Source organism: Lithobates pipiens, unplaced genomic scaffold, assembly GCF_037356315.1.
Source record: "Lithobates pipiens isolate NorthernLeopardFrog02 unplaced genomic scaffold, aLitPip1_a1.2 Scaffold_30, whole genome shotgun sequence".
In the NCBI taxonomy this organism is placed as follows: domain Eukaryota; kingdom Metazoa; phylum Chordata; class Amphibia; order Anura; family Ranidae; genus Lithobates; species Lithobates pipiens.
Genome location: NW_027507791.1, coordinates 63,335,291 through 63,352,980, shown reverse-complemented (window position 1 = coordinate 63,352,980; position 17,690 = coordinate 63,335,291). Strand labels below are relative to the sequence as shown.

At 39.9% G+C, this 17,690-nt stretch overlaps 1 protein-coding gene across 4 annotated transcripts in view; it reads left to right on the top strand.

Annotated features, from left to right (window-relative positions):
• SYNE2 (spectrin repeat containing nuclear envelope protein 2) overlaps positions 1–17,690 on the top strand; it is a 529,925-nt gene that overhangs the window by 178,304 nt on the left and 333,931 nt on the right. For all 4 annotated transcript variants that reach the window (XM_077464352.1, XM_077464354.1, XM_077464353.1 and 1 more), the window contains exons 25-31: positions 193–316; positions 1,488–1,645; positions 6,297–6,444; positions 8,149–8,790; positions 12,156–12,727; positions 14,981–15,151; positions 15,992–16,142. In XM_077464352.1, coding sequence (XP_077320478.1) covers positions 193–316; positions 1,488–1,645; positions 6,297–6,444; positions 8,149–8,790; positions 12,156–12,727; positions 14,981–15,151; positions 15,992–16,142 — 1,966 coding nt within the window. The remainder of the gene's footprint in view (positions 1–192; positions 317–1,487; positions 1,646–6,296; positions 6,445–8,148; positions 8,791–12,155; positions 12,728–14,980; positions 15,152–15,991; positions 16,143–17,690) is intronic.

Here is a 17,690-nt window from a genome sequence, read left to right as displayed (position 1 = left end):
AAAATTAAATGGTTTTAGCAGAGGATCCCAAAGACCTGAAAATTATTTCAGGGATTCCTCAGTGGTAAATAGGTTGCGAAAGGCTGCTTTATCCAAATGCTTTTGCTTTTTGTATTGTTTCTAGAATAAACCTGTTTGTTTCCAAGATTTCATTGTTTTGACGCTCTAAAGATCTGCATATTGTTTTATTAGATATGAAGCACAGAAGAGAGACCTGGAACTACTACTGCAGAGGTCAAGAGAGAAGCTTGATGCTGAGAGTCCCCATGAGGCTCAAGATGTTAATGAACTTCTAAGCAGACATCAAGAACTAGAGGTAGAGGTTGCTGTGTTTCTGCTCTGTGACTTTATCGGGACATGTTTTTATTCTTGAAAAACATAAGATCATGATTATCATAAGATCCTCATTAAAAAAAAAATGGATTGAAATCTTCCATCTTAGATGTGTTTTAGTGTACTGGTTTATTTCTGATTTTGTTTTTAATTTTTTACGGATATTTATGTAGCACCGACAATTTTTGCAGTGGTTAACATACTGTACATTCACATCAGCCCTGCGCTCAAGGAGCTCACAATCTAAGGTCCCTATCTCACATAAATACATACACACACTAGGACCAAGAAACCTTTGTACTGTGGGAGGAAACCCAAGAAAGAATAATGAGAACATGCAAGCTCAATGCAGGCAGGATTCAAACCAACGACCTGAGTGCTGCAAGACAGGAGTTCTACTCCCACTGTTGCTACACTGTTGGCTCCCTGAATTCTCACGTTTCCCTGCCCCCGAGTTGCTTAACTGTTTTAAATGTAGTGTCTCTTTATTTACAGGTAGCTGTTTGTAGAATGAGATGTAGAGGGGATATAAAATATACGAAGCACTTGAAATCTAACGGGTTACATAAACAGCAAAATGTTAAAACTGCAGATTGTTTAGATCATATTCTCAGTTATTAAATGTAGAGAATTGATCAATCGCTATTCTCCATGGACAATCTAGGGCAGGGGTCTCCAAACTTTCTAAACAAGGGGCCAGTTTACTGTCCTTCAAACTTTAGTGGGACCATACTGTGGCCAGTGAAGTAGATAATATCCTGGTGTCGTTGGAAGTAGAGTGTCCCCTCTTTGGTATTAGGGGGATCACCAGGAGGAATAGTGCCCCATCATTGAAATCAGTGGGAGGAATAGTGCCCCGTTGTCGGTGTTAGTGGCAGGAATTATGCCCCACTGTTGCTGAGATTGAAGGAAATAGTGCCCCAAAGGCCAGATAAAAACAAGCAAAGGGCCACATCCAGCCCCCAGGCTGCAGTTTGGTGACCACTGATCTAGGGCATGCATAGGTCAGGAGACTCAAATATGAAGTTGGTATAATATATTCATGTGTTTATGTTGTTTAATATGTTAAATTCACAATTTTTATATATACCATACTGTATTTTAACATTCTAAAAAAATAAGGAAAGTAATACATTTTTACATTTACAATTTAGGTTTTACAGGCACAGCTAAACAAATCCTGGAGACAGTTGGAGTCCACATCACAGGCAATGGAGAAAATTTTGTCTGGTGATCAAAAGGCAAACTGCTCTGAAACAATGTCTGCTCTTCAGTCTGTCATGAAAGAGGTTACTGAAGAAATTAATATCAGGTTTGTAGGAAAATTAATAACTCATCTTCATCAGATCTACTGTAAAAAAAAAATGAACTGGTGACTAAGATACAGACCTGTTTCTTTGAAACACCATACCGTCTTGTGTCAGAGAGGGTAAAGTTTATACCGGATAGCAAACTGAATTTTCAATATCATTTCACATTCCTTTATTATATAAAAGGTACCATAGGCGGGGCTTTTTTAAGCAGGTATGCAGTTCGGGCACCTCCAAAACGTAATGTATGTAATGGCAAGGGGTGCTGCAGTATGCTGGAGGGTCCATTGTTGCTGGGTGCGATCTATTGTTAAAGGAGGAGTCTATTGCTGCAGGGGTTGCCTTATGTTTCTGGGGGGGTCAATTGTTGCTGGGAGGGTAAATTGTTGCTGGGCAGGATTTACTGTTGAGGGAGGGGTCTATTGTTGCTGGCTGCTGGAGGTACTATTGATGATGGCTGCTGGCAGATCCACTGTTGGGTGGCTGGTAGGGGTTGGCCAACAGTAGATCTCACAGCAGCCAATTCTGGCTGGTAGGGGCCTATTGTTCCTGGGACAGATCTGCTGTTGACGGGGGACAGGGGGGCTATTGTTGCTGGTTGCAGGGGCTTCAGTTTACTGCATTTCTTTATAAATTCCATACAAATTATTTAGTACCACAAAATACTTGGTACGGGTTTCTCTAAAAGGAGCAGTGCTGGGAGGTGGGTAGGGGATGGGATCAAAAGACGGAAATTGAAGATGGGTAGGGTGGAGAGGGGCAAATTGGAAGAGAGGTGTCTCTGTACCTATTTTGTAAGGAAAAAAAGCCCTGATCATAGGCATGTGATGATCATCAGCCAGCCAGAGTGGAGAATAATCTGCATATCTATGGATATTACTGCTCTTTTTTTTAGTTAGCCCGGTTTCACACTCCCGTAACTTTCATGCAACTTTCACGTCAGACCCCAGCATTACTTCTGCACAACTTGTATGCAAGTTCTTTAACAGAAGTCAATGCAAGTCAGACCAAAAGTAGTGCAGGAATCTTTTTCTAAATCGGAGCTACTTAAGTTGCACCGATTAGAATGATTCTATTGCACAGAATAGGGTCCTACATCTGATGTAACAAGTGCTCAAAAGTTGGAGGGGTTGCCACATCAGTGTGAACTGGGCCTTAAAATGATACTAAAGTCTAGTTTTAGTTTTTTTGTTTTTTATTTAAAAATAACAAACATGTTATACTTACCTGCTCTGTGTAGTGGTTTTGCACAGAGCTACCCAGGTTTTCCTCTTCTCGGGTCCCTCTTCGGTGCTCCTGGCTGCTCCGTCCTGCCGAGTGCCCCCATAGCAAGCAGCTGCACCTTTTTTTCTGTTAAATCCAATGCAAGTTAAGCCACACAACTGTATGGCTGAACTGGCATTGCACAGACAACAATAGTGTGAACCTGGTCTAAAGCAGAACACCAAGCTACCAGCGAAATACAAAAGCAGAGAATCAGGTCCTGAACTCCAAAATACTACTATAAAGACTACATTGTGTTTGAGCAATACAGACGTGTCTAGAACCTGTACAGTCTGACTGGATAATGAAGGTGAAGCAGTACACTGAAGAGATTATCACGCTACTCTCTCCCCCTTGTAGAAAGCATGCAATTAAAAATGAAAAGCAATACTGTCTTACTCTGAGTGCATAACCTAACTAAATAATGTATAATATCCTATTGATATTTAGCTTTAACTTCAAATATTTGCATCTTCCCATCAACTCTGACCAGCTTCCCTGTCCCTGATGAAGAAAAGCATCCACACAACATGATGCTGCCACCACCATGTTTCATGGTGGGGGTGGTGTGTTCAGGTGATGTGCAGTGTTAGTTTTACACCCCACAAATATTATTTTGCTCAATTGTGGTCTCATCTGACCAGAGCACCTTATTCCACATGTTTGCTGTGTCCCCCACATGATTTCTCACAAACTTCAAATGGGACTTCTTATGGCTTTCTTGTAACAATGGCTTTCTTCTTGCCACTCTTCCATTAAGGCCAGATTTGTGGAGTGCACAACTAATAGTTGTCCTGTGGACAGATTCTCCACCTGAGCTGTGCATCTCTGCAGCTCCTCCAGAGTTACCATGGGCCTCTTGGCTGCTTCTCTTGCCCAGCCTGTCAGTTTAGGTGGACAGCCATGTCTTTTTAGATTTGCAGTTCTGCCATACTCCTTTCCATTTTCTGATGATGGATTGAACAGTGCTCCGTGAGATGTTTAAAGCTTGGGATTTTTTTTTAAAGCCTAACCCCCCTTAAACTTCTCCACAACGTTATTTCTGACCTGTCTGGTGTGTTCCTTGGCCTTCATGATCCTGTTTGTTTACTAAGGTTCTCTAAAAAAAACCTCTGAGGGCTTCACAGAACAGCTGTATTTATACTGAGATTAAATTACACACAGGTGGACTCTATTTACTAATTTGGTGACTTCTAAAGGCAATTGATTCACCTAGATTTTAGTTGAGGGTATCAGAGTAAAGGGGGATGAATACAAATGCATGCCACACTTTTCAGATATTTATTTTTAAAAACAATAGAAAACCATTTATCATTTTCCTTCCACTTCAAAATGATGTGCCACTTTGTGTTGGTCTAACACATAAAATCCAAATAGAATACATTTATGTTTTTGGTTGTAACATGACAAAATGTGGAAAATTTCAAGGGGTATAAATATTTTTTTTTTAAGGCACTGTAAAGCCCCATACACACTATCAGATTTTCTGCTGATTTTTGTCTTCAGATTTACCAAAACCATGTAGTGCAAGGGCCTGCCTGATTGCATACACACTGAAACTCCTAAGGTTTGACCTCATATTATATGGTTTGGGTAAATCTGAAGGAAAAAATCTGTAGAAAAATTCTAGAGTGTGTATGGGGCTTTAGTGTAGTGCCTGGGTTGGTCCCATGTTCTCAGATAAAGTGCCCAGCACTTCAAACTCATAAGCTGGCCATACACTAATAGAAGTTTGTTTAAAATTTCTTTTATGAATATTAATCTGATTTTCTAATCATTAGTGGGATAAAATTTGACATTTGTTTTCAACCTCAGCAACAAGAAAATTAGAAGGAGGTGGATGAACGTTTTTTCGAATGAACAAATTTCTAACCGTGAATGTGATTTTCATGTGGGAAAGTTCATTCGCTCCAGAAGCAAATGCTTAGAAGTACTTTTGAAAATATATTCATCATGTCATCAAATGTACTGATCGGAATTTTCAAATTAATGTTTATTCAAAAATCTATTAATGTATGGCTAGTTTTAGTTCAATGATTACATCTCGGTGTGACCTTCAAGTGTTATGCACACTGTTCATTTTAAAAAAATTTCAGAGAAATCAAAGAAACCTATTGGTATCAGTTAATAAAAAAAAGACATACACAATTAAAAAGAAAGAATAATCACTTTTACTTAAAGTGGAACTCAAGTCTCATTTGAAAAAGCTGTGAGCAGACAGGCTGTTTATTGATGAAGGGACATGCAATGGCTCTTCTGCAGTAAAATAAACAACTTGCCTTTCAGTCTTCTCTGGAATGTACCCTGAGCTGCACAGCTACAGCTCAGTTTACATTGCGGCACAGATCTTGTGTGTTGTGATGAATGATCTCCTGCGCAGGAACAATAGTGACGTCACCCCACACCAGCTAATGGAGATGGTCGCAGCCCAGCACCCATAAGAGGCTGGGTGTAAGGTGTCAGTGCTGGCAAAGGATTACAAACCATTGAAGGAGAGGTAAATATCATGGACTTTAGTACCGCTCTAACTTGATTCCATTGATAGGTTACAGAAATATCAGTTTTGGGCTGTGTCCAAATTCTCAGTAGGCCCAAACTGCAGTCATCTCATCCTTCAGAACTCTGAGCTTCAGTGGTCATAAAGGCATTTCTGACACCACAGAGCCCCTAATCGGAAGGGGTGCCAATTGCTCATTTTTAATCCATTTAGGTCAATGACTCAGAAGCCACCCTTCAGTGTGGTGTACTTCTAAATTTGAAAAAACATCTACTCCAGAATCTTAATATAACACTGAGCTAAGTGGTCAGCTAGCTGCTAATTTTATTTCTCTGTTCGACTTTGTTCTCAGTAAATTCTTTTCTTGGTTGTAGTTCAAACTAATACCTCGATACGAAGTTTAGATAATATTAGTCACAGTTTATAAGGTTGAAAAAAAATACGTTCCAGTTCAACCTATGTGATTTTTGTGTGATTTTTATTCTGTAGCAATTCCCATGGCCCTTATGCTCTGTTTCCTGAGGAAGAAATTTAAAAGTTTTTGGAGGTTGTCGACACTCCAGCTAGCACCAATTCCTGGGAAGGGGATTCCACATTTAACTGCTCTAACAATAAAGAACCCTTTCTACAAACCAAGGTTAAGCCACCATTTGTGAAATCTCAAAGGAGTCAGAGAAGGTTAACTGCAAGGTATTCTTGCATTACAAAGAATAAAATCATTCACAGAGCTGGAGCAGCAGCAGAGTCCCCCTTTTTATTGTTTTCTGAAGTCTTGCATGTAAAATATAAGAACTGTATGAAAGAAATGTCATCAATGTATCATATTTTTGTATGGTTTAATTTTCATCTTGCATAATGTTTTAATGCTTTATTATCACATTGTTTTTGGCCAGGATACAGTCTCTGTTGATTACGATAAATGTGCTTCTGCCTATTGAGCAAGACGTGTCTGTTCTATGTGAATCAAACCTGCACAGTCCAGTCAAAGAGATGGAAAAGTTCACTGTCTCCAGTATACGTTCAGTGTATCAGGATCTCCAGGTAAACATTTGTTCAGTGTAAATTCAAGCTAGCTTTTCCCCTTGTAATTATTAATTATATAGTGTTGTCATTGGTGTGCACATCTTCTTCTAGTTCCCATGCCAAAATGGCCATTGTTTTCAGCAGTGTGGAAGTTCAGTGAGTTGCTTAGGAGAGAGGTTCCTTTTGGGTTTGCCTTTCCCCCCATCCCACAGCTATGATAGGATGATAGTACAGCTATTGTTTACATTGTTCATCCAACAGTAGTCCGACCACAAAAATAGTGGAGCTGAAAATTAACTTTTATTTGTGCAATATTAAATATCACCAGCAGGTGGCACAGTTGTAAAGCCTGGAAGCTACTAGCAATTTGATTGGAGACTGGGGCTGGATTCACACCTCTGTTTTAAGGCATATGCATTTCCTATTGAAATCAATGGATGTGCATGAAACAGCATGCTATTGTGAATCAAGAAAATTGCAATGTGTTTTTCATGCATTGTCATTTATTTCAATTAAAACTCAGGTGTGCTGTAGCCTGTTGTCATTGTTGACCTCTTCTTATGAAAACTTTAGCTACATGGCCTTCATGCTAACCCAGTGGCTTCAGTTCTTTCATGGGCCGCTGAACTAGATCAAGTACTGTATGCAGATCAAGATTTCTGATTTAACACTGGCCTCCCTCATCTGCAAGGTTGTTTTTGCTGCCTTCATTGGAGAGCTTTCCACTTCCTGTTTTTGACCAATGTCCAGACAGGGAGAATATTGATATCTCCAGTCCAATGCAGCTGCGCAGTCACATGGCATTTTAAACACCCAGCTTTACCAGGAGGTAGGCGCCTCCTGGAAGCGTCACAAAAGTTTTACTTTTAAAATGCTTTGTAGGAAATATTACTTTAGGGTAGAGATGGTAAGTTTCAATAGAACAGACCTTCTTCATGGAAGTTTTGTTTTAATAGAGATATAGATAACATTTAAACCTAAAATAGGTTCTAGACCATAGTTTCTCAACTAGGGTTCCTCCAGAGGCTGCTAGAGTCCTTAAAGTGCTTGTAAACCTAAGAAAACTTAAAACCTGCAAGACAAAGGCATAATGAGCTAGTATGCCTAGCATAATAGCTCATTATGAATTACTTAACTGAGATCGAAGCCTCCGCAGCCATCCACGTACACCGGTCCATTGCTTCAGTTCGCTTCAGTGCATATGTGCCGATGATGTCAGCACATCCAAATACAGGGGATATCTCCTAAACCATTTAGGTTTAGGAGATACAGTATACAGGGTAGCTACAGGTAAGCCTTATTATAGGCTTGCAGGTAAGCCTTATTATAGGCTTTCCTGTAGCAAAAAGTGTGTTGTAAGGGTTTACAACCACTTTAAGCAATGAGCAGTTTCTACCTCTCAGATAAGCTCACACTGATGGCAGGTATATTTTCGAAATAATCACAAATATAAGGAGCATTCTTCCCACTGAACATCACACTAATGTCGTGAGTTGTAGATCTAGTATTTTTAGTAGGGGTTCCCCGAGACTGAGAAGTTATTTCAAGGGTTCCTCTGTGTTGCAAAGGTTGAGAAATGGTGAACTAGTCCTTTAGACCTTGTCCAAAACTAAGCTAAATTAGGTTTAGCTGTAGTTGGCCATCAAATATGTGATTTTTGTTTTTTTAACAAATTGAATTAATTTTCCTAACATGTACTAATTTTATTTTATCACTTTGTAGGAGTTCCAGAGTTCTGTAGAAGATCAGATTCAGCGATGTGATAACCTGGAATCTGCTGCCGATGTCATTGACGCAGCAAGTCCTGTCGATGTGCAAGCTGTCCAGTCCATTGTGCAAGACTACAAAATACAACTAGAAGCAACAAGTGAAGCCATGAAGGAACGTGAGACTCTTCTGAAAGACCTGGAGTCATTTTTATCTTCTCTGCCATCAACTAAGTGGTCCATTCAGGCTGTAGCGGCTGTGAGTGAAAAGGACCGAATTATCATTCTACAAAAACAGAGGAATATTGAGCTACTAGAGCACAAAGTTCATAGGTTAAGGATGGAGGCTAAAGATCTAGATGACCGCTTGGTACCAGCAGAAATCTACTTGGAAGACCCAGAGCATGGGGGAGAAACATCCTGCCTAAAGATGATTGATGGATTTTTTGAAAAGATAGAACTTGCTAAGCAAGCTGCTTTACAAGAATTAAGGAACTTGGACACACAGGATTCCGAGATACCATCACTAAATGGTGCATCATATAGCCATTTGTCATCTGATGATGATGTACCTTCAGGATTAAATGACCGTTATCAGGAAGAGAAGATGGAGACCTTCATGGCATCAAAAATTGATTCCGTTTTGCAGGAAATAAAGGTATAGACACAGTGTGATTGTTTTTTGGTAGAGGGCCAGTTTCATAAGCCATTATTATTTAAGGATCCAGTCATTGACAGCATAGATTTACTCAAGTGGTAATGGGCACGTGTTCCTTATTCACAACAGAAAATTATTTTACCAAATTACAGATTTCACTCTTTAATTTCAGATTTAGCAGTGGTAACCTGCAGTAGCACCTGGCAACTGCAATGGGGTACCCATCAAGGATTTCAGCTGTGCACTATCTACCAACAACTGAATTATCAGGTTATGGGCGGTCTTGCCTTTTGATTCCCAGGGTAATTGGTTTGGTTTATGGCCCAAAGGTGACAACCCCCTAATATGTTTGCCAAGCAAATGATAAACAGACACATCATTTTCACTTTGACCAAACCTGCATGTTGCTGAATTGGGAAAAGAAGGTCCGCAAATTGAACCACAGGCATTTTCAGATGTTGACACCAATAAAATTTAGTCTTTTACATCTGATAAATTATGTATTGAAGTGATTGGATCACTATCAAAAAGTGTTTTAGTATATTCACAATAAGATCAAGATGTCAACTTCTACAGCACTTGGTGAGTAATATTTAAATCCACGATTTTTTAAAATTTAAAGTGTAACTGTGGGCAAAAGCCTAAATTACGTACTCTATATGTCTGTCATTAATGCAGCAGATTGTGTCTTTCCTCCAATGAGTCTGCCTGTAATCTAGTTTATTAGCTGGTAATCATGCCAGTAGAGCTGTTAATTTACTATTCCTGTGACAGGGTGACAATACTGTTTGTTCTGTAGCAAAATCACTGCAGAATTGTCACCCTGTGGACAGGATATTCTTAGGTGGATGTGTCATTTTATATGGAAATTAAGCCCTGGTTCACACTGCCATCACTTGTCATGCAACTTGAGTGTTCAAAGTCACGTGACAAGTCGCGGCCCATTAACTGCACTGGAACCATTCTTATCGGTGCAACTCAAGTTGCTTTGACTTAGAAAAATATTCCTGAACTACTTTGGTGCAACTTCAACATGACTTCCATTGACTTCCAGTGACTTCTGTTGAAGTCGTATGCAAGCCGAAATGAAGTTACGCAGGCATGTCAGATAAGTTGAGAGACTGAAACAGCGGCAGTGTAATCCAAGGCTAAAGCACCAAAATTAAAGTAAACCCTAAGGCTGCTTTCACTGGGGTGTCGGCCGTAAAGTGCTGCTATCTTTAGTGGCGCTTTACCATAGTTTTTGCAGAGGTTTTCGGCCACTAGCAGTGCTTTTAACCTCTCCTAGCAGCCGAAAAAGGGTTAAAACGACGTGCAGCGGTGCTTTGGTGGTTCGGTGGCGCTGCCCATTCATTTCAGTGGGCAGGGGCGGTTTAGGAGAGGTCACCGCTCCAAAGATGCTGCTTGCAGGAGGTTTTTTTTAACGTCCTGCCAGGGCTTTGGACTTTCACATTGAGACTGCAAAGCAGCCGTTTTTCAGGTGCTTTACTTTCTATTTTTAGCCCAAAAGCCACTGAAAAAACGCCTCAGTGTGAAAGGGGTCTAGCTCTTGCTACCCCTTTATAAGCAGCTACAGCAGCATTTTTCTTTTGGAGTAAAGGTTTAAACCATATGAATAAAAGCTAACTATTGTAAATCCCCCAGCAGTTTTCTATGATTTGTCCCAATCTAGGTAACTGTCACTTTTACTGGATCTGCATTTCAAGGTGTAGATAAATAATAATAAAGGCCAATATATTTTGCTATAGGGGACCTTTAAAGTACAGTAAAACCTTGGATTGCAAGCATAATTCATTCCAGAAACATGCTTGTAATCCAAAGCACTCGTATAGCAAAGCAAATTTCCCCCATAAGAAATAATAGTAAACTCAGATGCTTCATTCCACAGCCATTTATTCATAAGTGCTTCAGTTTGTAGTCCATATAAAAAGATTAAAGCAATGTGATAGGTTGTGTAACCAGGAAATGTCCATCCACAAATGGTGTCTTCACAAGGGGATTAGAAGCAAAATGCAGCAGGAGCTACAGAGTATAAAAGAGAAGAGAGGCTCCTCTAATGCCATATACACTGACGGAATTCCAATGGACTTTCGATGGAGTTACGATCACTTCCGACCGAACGGACCACAATCCGTTCATTTTGAACGTGATGACGTACGACGGGACTAGAAAAGGAAGTTCATTAGCCAATAGCTGCCCTAGCGTTATTTGCTCCGTCGGACCAGCATAAGACGGACGGCTTTCCCAATAGAAATTGATTCTGTCGGACAGATTTGAAACATGTTCTATTTATAGGTCCGTCTGAATCTTTGAAGAAAAAAGTCAGATAAAGCCCACACACGATCGTAATATCCGACGGAATCATTCTGTCAGACCTTTTCTGCTGGAAAGTTTGGTCGTGTGTATGCGACATAAGTTTAACAGTATATTTAGATTTAATGAAGGTACATCTAGCAACTCGCATGGTTTTTGATTAAAATGGGCACATCTAAGTATGCACGATGCCTGCAAACTTAGATGTGCCTGTTTTAATCATCAACCATGTGAGTTGCTAGATGTACCTTCATTAGATCATATTGCTGCACTGAGACTCGATTCACACTGGGACGACTTGCCAGGCGACTCAGCCGCCTGACAAGTCACGTTCCGTTCTGTACAATGGAATTGTTCTAATAGGAGCAACTCAAGTCGCTCCGACTTAGAAAAAGGTTCCTGTACGACTTTAAGGGCGATTTGAGGCGACTTACATTGACTTCTATACAGAAGTAATTTTGCAAGTCGCCGCTGAAGTTGTGTGCAGGTCGCCTGAGGCAGTCTCGCTGCAAGTCGTGCTGCCTCAGTGGGAACCGTCCCTTAGAGGTGTATCTCTTCTCTTTTAAACTCGGTTGTGATGTGACACTACTTGTATATCAAGACATCGCTCGTTTATCCATTCAAGAGTTATAAAAAAAATTGCTGGTCTTGCAAAACACTCTCAATTCAAGGTTTTACTGTTAACTAAAGCCATTTTTTTTTTTTTTTTTGGATAGAGTGGAGAGGGATTAGAACACCTATTAGGTCTTTAAGGTCAAACTTTTATTTTTTTGTTTTTTTTTTATTCTTTATTTTTTGTCACAAGACAGCGATACAAAACAGCATGGTATCCACAACAGAGAAAACATGTAAGATCAAGGGTTCAACAAAAGGGAACCATGTTCCTAAAATTGCAATAACCAAAAGAACAGCAAGAACCTGGCAAAGAGGGATGTATAGTACATGCCAAATTACCTCAGGGGACCATAGGACTAGGTGGTCGGTTGTCTCTGTACCTTTTGTAAGGTTCAACTTTTAATCTCTTCACAGTACATCTGCTTTCTGTTTTTCAGGAAGTTCAAAATACTTTTGAAAATGAGATCCAGCACTGTGACAGTTTGGACTTGTCATCCACCGAACCTACTTTAAATCAGTATAAAATGGAGTTGAAAGGCACAAACGAACTCATGAAAGAACGAGAAACAACCCTTAAAGCACTGGATAATTTTCTTGTCTCTCTTAAAGCAGCTAAAGCATCAATTGATTCTAAATCTGCAGTTCTTGTTATGGACAGGGAAAGTCTGCTAGAGAAACAGAAGAACCTCGAGGAACTTGAAAAGGACATTTACCGCCTTGGCCAAGAAGCTGAAAAACTTGATGACAACCTGCAAATGGCTGAGATTACTCTGGAACTCCCAGAGTATGGAGGGGTAACCTCTTGCCAGATAATGATTAGCATGTTCTTCGACAAACTGGAAAATGCACAACAAGCTGTTCTGAGGGACCTTCAGAGCTTTCAGGAGAGCGAGACACTGGAGACTCTAAACAACAGACAAAAAGCCCTGTGCAAAAATATTGAAGATATTCAGGACCAGATTGATAAAATTGGTCTTCGAGATCCAACTGTTCATGCTGTCCAACAAAGGTACTCTATGAATTTGAAAACCTGTATAAAAGTATATAATCTCTATCCTTTATTAGAAAGGCAAACTCAGCATTGGATAGATGCTTGAGCAACTACTGTCTAAATCGTCCTCCATTATTTTGTTGCATGGTTGACTTTTTCCTGAATGCAGACGTTTTTTTTTATCTCATTCCCTGATTTAATGAATACAGGTTCTTGTCTTTATACTTTACTCTCATGTAAAAATAGCTTTCCACCAGTCAGAGGCTCTTATAACAGTTCATAGTTGTGACTTGTCCTTGTTGAAAATGCTGAATGAGGTATCTTTGTCAGTTTTGGTCACGGATACTGGTAATCCACTTTCCAGACAATCTATAATTTTATTAAATTACTCATACTTTGTACAGACTGAAAATGGCTTGCTGCTTAGGGCTTGCATTCACATGCATTTGGTTGCATCTAAGTAGCTGTTCTATTCCATGTAATTCAACGTGTATGCAAAAGAAAATTAAAGCACTGAACTCATATGCAAGTCAAAAAGCAAGAACAAACACCACAAAGTCATACAGGATTTGACTGGTTTCGGAGTTTGATGCCCAATGCATAAAAGACCAACCATGAACGGCTCTAAAAGCTTAGATGACAGTGATGCTTTTCTTGACATGCTGACCTATTCAGATTTATAATTTTTTTGTTTTTCAACTAATATAAAATCAATAAAGGATTAGTTCACCTTTACCAAAAAACTGCCTACGTCCTGGGAGGAGGGTCAGAGGGACTCAGTGGGAGGAGGGTCAGAGGGACTCAGTGGGAGGAGGGTCAGAGGGGACAGGAAGAGATGCAGCATCTTTTGATTTGATTTGAGGGCGGTAAGGGGATATGTGTTGGGAGGTGCTTTGGGAGTGGAGAAGACTTGTGCTATCTCCTTACCGCCCTCCCTCCCATCACTTCACCATGCGTGCATTTGTGTTACCAGCCCCCCCCCCCCCAGTTATTGTGTCCCCCTCCACTGTATCTATAAACTGTACACAGACCTCAGATCATCAGCTCAGCGCTTACAGGGAAATCTCCTTCCTTCCTGGCCCCTCCTCCTCCTGTCTGTCCATCAGAATTTTGGAGTCAAAGCGGGGGGGGGAAGGAGAATCCTCTGTGAACTGTTTGTGGCTGTCAGTGGGGAGAGAGGTGTCGGCTGCCATAGAAAGGAGATCCGATCATTGCATGTGGGACCCCTGGTGCCCACGCTAGCATGCCCGTCGGGCCAATTACCGGAGCTCAGTGCCGGAACTTGATGGCAGCTCTGTTTGCGGGAGGAAGGGGAGGGACAGCTTTTTTTTGCGCCCCCCCGCGCAAAGTGCCATACTAGGCTTGGGGCTTGTTCCTGTGATGGTGGGGCGGGGGGGGGGGGGGACAGTAATCACTGGGAGTGTCTTAGTAACATCCTAGCAACAAGAAAGGGTGGGATTATGCCATCTCTGGAAGTCTTTCAGCGGTACATAAATATCCTACACCTATAGCAAATGAATTATCCAACTTTAGTCAAACTTGCACTTTTTTGTTTTTTTCTCCAAGCACCCCTTACCTGCATAGGCAGTTTTTTTGTAAATGTGAACTAACCCTTTAAGTCTAAAGTCCAGCAATCACAAATCTATGTATTTCAACAATCCTTTATCATTTCAAAGAGGGAGAACATGTAACACAAATGATAAAATCAAACCCTGCGTTTATCGTTTCCACGGTGGCTGTAATTTAAGTATATTGAAACCAAAGAACAAAAAAGTTATATTTTCTTTTTTTTTTCTTTGTTTTCTTCTATCAGGTTAAATCCCAGCAATCCAGTGTCTTTAGAACTTTCTCTTCTCTAAATTGAACTCTTAGAGGGTGTTACCAGTCTTCTCAGCTCTTGCCATAGACTACCCCCCCCCCCCCCCATGTTATAGAGATGAGTATACGGGGATGCGTTTGTAGTTCAAATTACTAGTGAACAGCCTAGTTTACCAATGTTAATCCTCCATACAGTACAAGGAAATGTCACCCTTGGACAAGAAGTGTGTAACTGCCAGGGTCATCTGGTGAAAATAAAGGCTGAAACAAATAACCAGGGAGTTTTTAAATGTTGTACCTTGAAATAATTGTTGGACATTGATTTGTGGGTTCTGGTCTATGAACTTATTGGAATTGCACTCAGAAAGATGTTGATGAGCACCACACTATTCAAGGTTTTGTCTTGGGTGAAAGCAAGTTAGGCGGCACTGACTTTCTTTGCTTTGATCATAGAATTAAATCATTGATGCAGTTGGAGAAGAAGCTAGAATCATTCATAAATGAAAAGACATCCATTTCTACTGGCTTCCTGGAGCTTCTTCACACCACACGCTCCAAGGAGATCTATAGACCTGAAGAGTGTGATAAGCTATGGGAGGATGCAATGCAGAATATCACTCACAGGTAGGTTAAAGTGTAAATAAAAATCTATTTAATACTCTTCAAAGTTTAAAAATCTATTTAATACTCTTCAAAGTTTCCCCACTTTACTGTAACAGCTGCCAATATCCTTCTGAAAATGCTATAGAAAGGGAGGTGTGTTGGTTTTTGGTGTTAGGCAGGCTAGGGAAAGGAAGAGGATAATGGTAAATTGTGTTAAAGTCCCAAAAGAGTCTCATAAATTGGTCCATAATAGTAGGTGATAAGAAATAGCGGTGAATTAGAACATAGCTGCAGCTGTTTTAAAAAGGATTGGATTGTACTGTAGATTGTTAGATGAGAATCAAACAAAATATAAAATTGCACTCCCATTTATTGCAAAATGAAAAGCATGCATGTAGAGAACCTGCTCACCTGGGTCAGCAGAGCTAGGCTTGGAAGTGGCTGGAAGGATGATGTCAATCGGGCTGTGGAGGCACAGCTGGGGGCGGCAGATTAGTCCCGAGGCACCTGAGGTTTGCAGTGGTGAGTTGGAGCAGTGTGGCGGGGGACAACGATAAACTGGAGCATAGGCAGAAATGCAGAGAGGATCTAGAGGATGATGTGGAGAGTGTAGGGGCATGGCTATACATTTTGGGGCAACAAGGACCGCCTGCTTGTTAAAGCCTGAGGATTAGCCTGAAGAGCAAAGCAGCTGGCATTTTCAGAAAAAGCTTAGAAATTAGAACCTTTGTAAAGTAGAAGGCATTTACTTGTTTCCCTTCTATCAGAGCTTAAAAAAAATAAGGGGTTTATTCCTCTTACTTTGTTCCTGTAGCCAAATGTATACCAAGAACCAGTGAATAAACTTGATTTTTCTTGCAGCAAGGAGCAGTGCGAGGCGATAATAGAACTCCTCCGCAAGTTTCAGAGTTACAAAAAGGAACTAAGTTCACTTATTCAGAAAGCAGAGACCTTAATGCCCTGTCAGTCATCTTACATGGGAAAAGAAAATCTTCAGGAGACCTTGAAAAAGGTAATTTTGCTTGTGCAGAATGCTTTGCTACATAAGGGCATTTTTTATTTATTGCATCTTCATGCGCAATGGCTGATAACAGGCAGGTCACATGAAAGAGTAGGCCAAGTCCTCAGGCATTTGGTCAGAGCAAACAGACCGTAAATAAATCAACACACTGCTGCCAGGTCAAGTGCTGTTGGCGTCCATGATTCTGATGGGGAAACGGAGCAATGATAGACCGTACCAGTGGTATCAGGCAAGTGACAAAGATAAGCACAGACAGGCTGAACACACAAACAATACACAGTAACAATCCAGAAAGAATACGGGGCGGTAATTCTATGCGTTTGTTGCCACATCCAGTATTGAAACGAAAGCGAAAAAGCTCCCTATGATGGATTTTTAAGGCACACCTAATTAAAGAATAAGAATATTCTAAGAATATTTCAGTAAAAAGTTTTTATTTGTTAAACGCATTACGTAAAACATACATATAGAGAAGGGATGTATTGTACAGCTATAACATTGTCACCATCTACTAGCATAGCCGATATAATCCTCTTGCATCCAACGCATTTTGGAGCACAGATATCTCCTCATTCAGGGATGTATATTTAAGAGGAAAATATATCTATAATATAATTTGAAACAAGTAAGTATATAGCAACATGAAAATATACATATATTGTGGATGACAATTGTACAAAGGATTGGAAAATACACTTACATATATTATGGTGATGTGGTAGATTGACATTTTATCATATTACAATTAAAAACAAAGAATCAATAAAAAGGACTGTGCTTGCTGACTTTCTGCTTTAATATCTCAACCGTCAAAAGGAGTCTTAGAACTGCATAGTGTATCTATCCCAATCAGCTCTTTGGGATAGATACACTATGCAGTTTTAAGCACAGTCCTTTTTATGGTTTCTTTGTTTTTAATTGTAATATCAGCTCATCCCTCACGCATCAATTGACCCTTCCTTTTTAAATTGTTAGCTCTAAAGAGCAGGGCCCTCTGGTTCCTCTTGTACTAAATTGTAATGTAACATCTGCCTTTATTTTGTTAAGCGCTGTGCAAACTGTTGGTGCTTTATAAAACCTGTATAATAATAATAAAAATAAATGAAATATGATGGAATGTCAATCTACCACATCACCATAATATATGTAAGTGTATTTTCCAATCCTTTGTACAATTGTCATCCACAATATATATGTATATTTTCATGTTGCTATATACTTACTTGGTTTCAAATTATATTATAGATATGTCTTCCTCTTCAATATAATCCCTGATAAAGGAGATATCTGTACTCCGAAACACGTTGGGTGCAAGAGGATCATATCGGTTATGCTAGTAGATGGTGACAATGTTATAGATGTACAATACATTCCTTCTTTATATGTATGTTTTACGTAATGTGTTTAACAAATTATAAAAGTGGGTACTTCTACTTTAATTAGGTGTGCCTTAAAAGTCCATCATATAGGTTTTTTTTTTGCTTTAGTAATAATCCAAGGGATTAATGAAGCGCTACTCCTGTAGAAGCCACTTAGATT